The following is a 6856-nucleotide window of genomic DNA, read 5'->3' on the forward strand; positions in this document are numbered from 1 at the left end:
TGAAATCCCGTAAGATAATTCGTGTGTGGATGGGCCCAATGGTGAACCTTCCTTCAAGGCTTGCTTAGGCACGGAGCCCAAACATAAGGCACCGTTTGCACTGGGCGAGATTAAACACGGCCTCTGGGTAGAAACAGACAGCGCCGCGACGTTTACATCGTTCCATTAACACTTTCCAGCATGTCTTAATGAGCGTGGCCAATTATTATTAACACGAATGAGGGGACATATTTGGTTGCGGAGAATTCACACATTGTGGCTAAGTATTCCTCCGTGGTCAGTATGAATTGGTATCACGAGTCAACGCTCGTTTTTTCCCTTACTCGGTAGACACTGGCATCTGCCATGGGAATAAGGAATTTCCACCAGTGCCTTGGGAACAGTAAAGGACATTAGTGCCATACCAAGTACGGAGGATTTGATTTGGCTACGGACGTGTATGAGTATACACATACATAGCCAACAATTACAATGACAATACTCAAAATTGAAATAACTGTGCAAAAAATTAATATATTAGTGCAATTTCTACTTCAATGCTATATCTACATTTATTCATTTTGTATTGACTTGCTTAACTTTTCTCAATCTTAATCTTGAATATTTATTGTATTGTTTGTTTATGGAACTTGCTTGACCACTGTAAATCTGTGACAAAGAGTTTCACAGCTCATCAGATTCCTCCAGTACAAATAATGATTATGATTCTCATTCGGATAAATACTTACGCAAGAGATTCATGCGTTAATTTGTGTAAGAGTCGTTTTTTCCCAATGCGTATATGAACGTATTGGTGGTACATAGGTACGCGGTATATATACATATATAAAAGCAGAATTTTCCCAATAATTATTTACGTTCACACGATTCGCAACCCCGGTCAGAATATCTTGGGAGGTTGTGCATCAAAATCAATTCTCGTGATGTCGGAGTAGTCGGAAGAGAAACGTTATGAGCAGCTGAACACGGAGCTTCGCATACTGTTGCCGTATCGCAGCACCCAGCCTGATGACGATTGGCCTCGTGTTCCAAAGGCCAAGATTTGACTCGTGCCCGAGACTTGGTCCGGACTTGTTCCTCGATTCATTTTCGGAATCATTTCTCGGCGGACGGTGGCATCCAAAGATTACGACTCCTGGTGTCACACGTTCAAATGAGAAAGCAACTGCAACTTCTGATGGAGAGTCTGCAGCTTACTCAAGGGCAACAGCGACATCGATTCAACGGACCCAAATCAACGGTCAATATTGACCTTTTTTGTAACAAGTCTCAGGAGTATGAAAAATAAGAATAGGTTTTAGCCTTTCTGGCAATAAAACAGGTGCTAAGATACTCTTAGGTTTTTTTCGGTAAAGTCACGTAGGTAAAAATAAAAATAAATAATAAAAATGAATAATAAAATGATAGAAATTATAATCGAGTTATTATTTTATTCATATTATTATTTCAACATTTTAATTTCTTAATTCTTATTTATTTATATTTTTACCTACGTGACTTTACCGAAAAAAACCTAAGAGTATGAATCCTTGCAGTCACGAAAGCTTCAAATCTAGGTGCTAAGATGTTCAAACACCAAGTAGAAATATGTTGTAAGGAATCAAGCCTGCATTAGCCACATGTACACCACACGCACTGTGTGCAGTAAATGCAGACTTAATTTCTTGGGAAAGGTTTCTATTTGGTGTTTGTTCGCCAGAAAGGGAAAACCTATTCTTATTTTTTCATACTTTGATACTGGCAAAAAGATCCCATGATGTCTCGTTAGACTCAATAAACCTTCGAATTGCGTCATGGTCAATTAAAGGCTGATAAACAGATATGCTGATACATTTTTTTTATTTTAGACGGTTTTATGATGACGGGCGTGTTACGCTGCAATAGTGTTCCGCCAATACATCCATAGGTTGCATACCCTTGATAGACATAAGTCATGCAGCCACTGGAGGCGCTACATTAAGCACAATTGAAAAAGTATTGGATAGCATCAACATGTGGAATGCCTATGAATAACCCATTTTCAGCTATCTATCAATCGTGTAACTATCAGCTTTTTAAACGTTTCTTTGAACACTTCTTTATATGCGTGAATATAGATATGAATTTCATAGTGTACATGCATGTACAGCATAACATGTCCAACGTACAGTACAGTAGACCTGTCATCAGCAGCAGCAGCCGTTATATAGCCACTGCTGGATGAAGACATCCACATATATTCACCATGCATTGCTAAGTCTCACTCCTGCCAGTCAGCTGGTCTTGTCACTCCATATCCGCAGTGGTCGTTCTCTCTCGCGTGCAGTATATATCATTCTATACGTGTATGTCTGTGTGTGATAGGGAGCGGTTAGGGTGCTGCGCTACGAACCCGGAGACCCGAGTTCGATTCCCGCTCAAGGCCAACACCAGTGACGATTATCTGAACTGGTCGTGGGCCTCCCCTAGGTCGACTCAGCCTCAAATGTGTGGTGTGTAAACATCGCCACTGGGGAGACAACGTCGACCGGGCGTGATGCTGGTCACCCACCCCCACGTGTGCCGTGCCAGCCTTCATAGGTGTTCACTAACAGCAATTACCCCAACAGTCTGTTCAGGCTATAAAGGTGCTTCTGTTGTTTTGCAAGTGTTAGTGAACGTCACTTAAGGCGGCTGGCACAGCTTATGTTAATCCGTTTAATTTCCTGGAGACTCAACCAGGACACGTGGGTGAGCTTGCAGCCTCTCCAACCATCAGCCCTACCTACTTTTACGTGGCCAACCCCACCCAACCACTAGCACTGCCCACAGAGTTAGAGGCTCTTCCAACTCCACTGCCAACCTCACCCCACTAGTCAAGTAGCCCTGCCCTTTGCCCGTTCCAGAATCAGTACGAGACGAACATTTTGTGAAACTCGGGACAAAATCCCAAAATTTCCCCGAATTATTCGGGACACCAGGGAAAAGTGTTTCTGCAACCAGGGACAGTCCCGACCAAACCGGTACGTTCGGTAGCTTTAATCGTACGAGTGGCAACCTCTACTAGCCGTGTTCGAGATCGCTCGGTGTGATTCCTAGCGCTCACGACCCGTAACCCCACGTTCGTGTCTCCGCAGTGCACGGTGAGCTGCGGTGGCGGCGTGCAGACGCGCGCGGTGCGCTGTGCGTCTCAGGGTCACCCGGCGCACGGGTGCCTCCCCCACCTCAGGCCGCCGATGTCCGCGGCCTGCAACACTCACTTCTGCCCTCACGACGCCTCCCTGCCCAACACAGGTGTGGCCGTGGAGCTGAGCTGTGGTGCAACGTGCAAGGAACCATCAGCGTTTCCCGAAGAAGTGGATTGTGGCCCTCTTGTTTTCGGTCGCTATCAAAATAAAAAGTATTCAAAAGTAAACTTTTTACAAGGCCCACTGAGCTATATACCTGGCGACCTGGCCACAAATGATCGCCCAACGAAGTGGCTTATTGTATGGAAATGTATAGCAGCCAAATGATCTAAAGGCATGTTTTTAAATGTGGAGGGGAAAACCGGAGGACCGGGGGGAAAATCCATGTGACAACGGGGAGAGAGAGACGGTACCTGCAAATTCCAAATATGCAGGCGTTAGGGTCGGGATCAAACCCACGACCTCCTGTATACCAGGCGAGGTAAATTTGAGGACATGTAACCGACCTGACAAAAATGGTCACACGTGCTCACATTCATTATTTTGATGGTGACTTCAACCAAAATGCACTTCTTCAGGAAATGTTGATGGGTTTCTTTTTTTCTTGCATAACGCACAAAGGGTTGAATGCTCTTTATACATTTTTGCATGTTATTTGAAATGTACGGTTTTCCACCCTGCACTGGAATTCTGCTATTCTGTTACGACGGGTTTTTTCTCGTCATTTAAATATGTGACATGTGTGGCAGTACGCTCGATTGCCTTCCCATTGCTTCAAAGTCACATTATTCCGCTGCTGGCAACGAGCGCTGGGCAGCAGTGCCCTCTTATTTCTACGTCCTGAGATCCGTCGCCGGATGAAGGTCTCCCAATGTTCTTTTGTCGTGGAGTTTTAACACATTTCACCATGCTGGTCACTCTCTTATCGTAAATAAAATACCGTTACAAAAATTGTAAATAAAATAATAGAGTGCCGTGCCATGTCGGGGGTCGTCCACAATCTGAAAGTGGAATTGTTTGTACCAGGCTGCCAGCCGAGTTGAGCGCCCTCCAACACGTCCGCTCGGCTACCTGCGTCTCAGTCAACAGCCGCCCCTCTTAGAAACGCAGTCGCGCGAGCATTTCTGACTTAACTTTAGTCTTCTACCCACGGCGAGTTCCGCAGATTTTTTTTTGCACGTACACTTCACACCAGCTAAATCGTGAGTATGATCGTGAATTGGCTATGTACTTGGTCACGGTATGTCAACCAATTGGGGCTGTAAATCAAACGAACTGACTTTTTCACCCACGCTGGGATGGTGTTGATGCACTCAGTTTTCGCGCATCTCAAGCCATTGACTTTTTCCATAAATATTATTTGGGTCTTTCGGTAAAGTCACGCAGATAGGTTCAAAGAAAATAACAAAAAACTACGACGTTTCGAACGCAACACAAGCGGTCGTCATCAAGAAAAGGGGGGTTAGCTTCTAAAGGCAAACTGTTTATAAAGGTTTGAAATGGGCGTAGCCCAAATGTCAGCAGCTAATGTTAATATAAGTTGTGGGCAGCAACCACGACAATGGTTGGTTTTCCACCAATCAAAGGGCTGCCAGGTGAAAATTAGCATGTTAATGTAAGATCTGTGAGCAGCCTTCACCTCGAGGTTGGCGCGCGAAGGTGGCTGTGTTAGCGTGATAAATTTAACCTGTTAATGTAAAATCAGAGAGCCGAAAATAACAACTAACATCGGAAGGTGGTAGCATGGGGACATGAAAGGCAGTTACGACTTAAACTGGTTGATAACGTCCTTCCAATGATTGCTAAGTTTGTACCCATCTTCTCGATTGAAGTTGTGTCTGTGTCGAAATATGTGATTGGCTTCATGAACGAATCTTTGTTGATAGCCAGTGGGTTTGCAAAGTACCTTCATCTTAGAAAAATCAATTTCGTGTAAGCCCACCGCATTAAAACAATGATCAGCCACAGCCGAGGTGTTTCAGATCTGCCTCATGTTCAGGAACACGGTCCGAGACATGTCGCTTAGTTTCCCCAATGTAACTACTGCCGCAGACACAGCTTAGTTTGTAAACGCCGTGGTATTGCATGTCAAGGATCACATCCTTCACAGATGGGATCAGATCACGAATTTTATGTATTGTGTTAAATCGAACCGGGATCTTGTGTTTGCTCATGATTTTGGAAATCTTTTTGGTGACCCCTGCTATATATGGCAAGGTGATGGTTATGGATGGTCTCTATATTCCATAACAAAACAAATCCCTTTACATTGCTGGGCAGGTTAAATGTGGTGGGGTGAATTGTGGGTACACTCGCAATCTTGCAGGACATCTCGCCAGCATGAATGAGTAGACACAAACCGAACCTCTCCATAATAAAGGCTCAGTCTTTTGTTATGCAGTCTATTCATAGTCTCAAACCGCACCTTACCATATTAATAAAAAGTGGGCCATTCCTGGCCCTTCCTTCCCCCCCCCTCAACCATTATATATACGGAGTGGTATCTCCTGTAATCTCTCATTTACTTGATACAGCTGTCGGGCTGTGACGGTTCCACCTGAAGACGGAAGCTTGTGTTGCCTCCGAAACGTCGTGATTTTTATTTTATTTTACTTTTATTAATTTTAATTTTTTACCTACGTGACTTCACCGAAAAAACCTAAGAATATGAATACTTCCAGAGGGCCTCCAACTGGAGCTCCCTGCAGTGGAGGGGTTGCCCCCCCCCCCTTCCGCTAGCAGCGGCGCGTAAGCAAACGAATTGCAGCGCTTGCACCCTTTCACCGTTTTTTCCACCCGTCGGTATTCCCGCTCCCCTTGCCGACTCGGCGCCCTTCTCGTTCCAGCGGAGGACTCGGGCTGCCGGGACCAATTCGGCTGGTGCTCGCTGGTTCCGCAGCACGGCATGTGCAGCCACAGCTTCTACGGGCGCCAGTGCTGCCGCTCGTGTGCCGGAACCAATAACCACTTGCATCGGTGACACCCCCCCCCCCCCACCACCCCCCACTTCTTCACATCCCCCCTGACACCAAGCTCCTTGCCGATCCCGTTATTAAGCCCCCCCCTCCCCACCTCCCTGTCCATCCTGAACCCGGGAGCCCTCAACGTTTAATATTGTCAGCCAACTTTGCTGCTGCGTGGCAAAAGTGCAAATGTACTCGTGTTATGTGTCCTGTGTATACGTCCGCGTGTGTGTGCGTGAGGGGGGGGGCAGGGGGGGGGGGAGGATGATGGCACAGTGGTTAGCGCATTGTGTGCAAAATAACCCAGTGGCCTGAACGAAGTTGGATTCCTGACGGTGGCTAACATCGGTAGCAAGCGTTATTAGAACTTGTCCTGGGCCGCTCCTAGGTCAACTCGGCCTTAAATGAGTACCTGGTGAGGAGTGCAAACGTTCGAATTCGGAAGACAAATGCGGTCAATCACGGGGCTGACTGGCAACTCGTTGTGCGCCATTCCAGCCGACAATAGGTGCCCGCTAACAGCACTTGCCACTTGGGGGATCTCCGTGAGGTGCAGTGGTGGTTATCACACTCTGCTGTGATCTTTGTGAACTCGGTTTGATTGCTTGACCATGAACCAGGTGCAATCTGGACCATCCCGACATCCCCCCCCCTCCCCACCCGCTCGAGATTGACTCAACATTAAGTGACGATCCGGTTTGGTGTGTACACGTAAACACTGGGGAGACAAAGGTAGCCAGGGTTGGT

General features: G+C 46.3%; 1 protein-coding gene across 1 annotated transcript in view; it reads left to right on the forward strand.

The window, feature by feature from the left end:
• Positions 1 to 6346, forward strand: part of LOC144727644 (A disintegrin and metalloproteinase with thrombospondin motifs 18-like) — a 109376-nt gene extending 103030 nt beyond the window's left edge. The window contains exons 22-23 of the mRNA XM_078606611.1: positions 3096 to 3252; positions 5993 to 6346. Coding sequence (XP_078462737.1) covers positions 3096 to 3252; positions 5993 to 6126 — 291 coding nt within the window. The 3' untranslated portion in view covers positions 6127 to 6346. The remainder of the gene's footprint in view (positions 1 to 3095; positions 3253 to 5992) is intronic.
• The last annotated feature ends 510 nt before the right edge of the window (positions 6347 to 6856 follow it).

This window comes from Lampetra planeri, chromosome 26 (genome assembly GCF_965212315.1).
Source record: "Lampetra planeri chromosome 26, kcLamPlan1.2.h2, whole genome shotgun sequence".
Classification (NCBI taxonomy): Eukaryota; Metazoa; Chordata; class Hyperoartia; order Petromyzontiformes; family Petromyzontidae; genus Lampetra; species Lampetra planeri.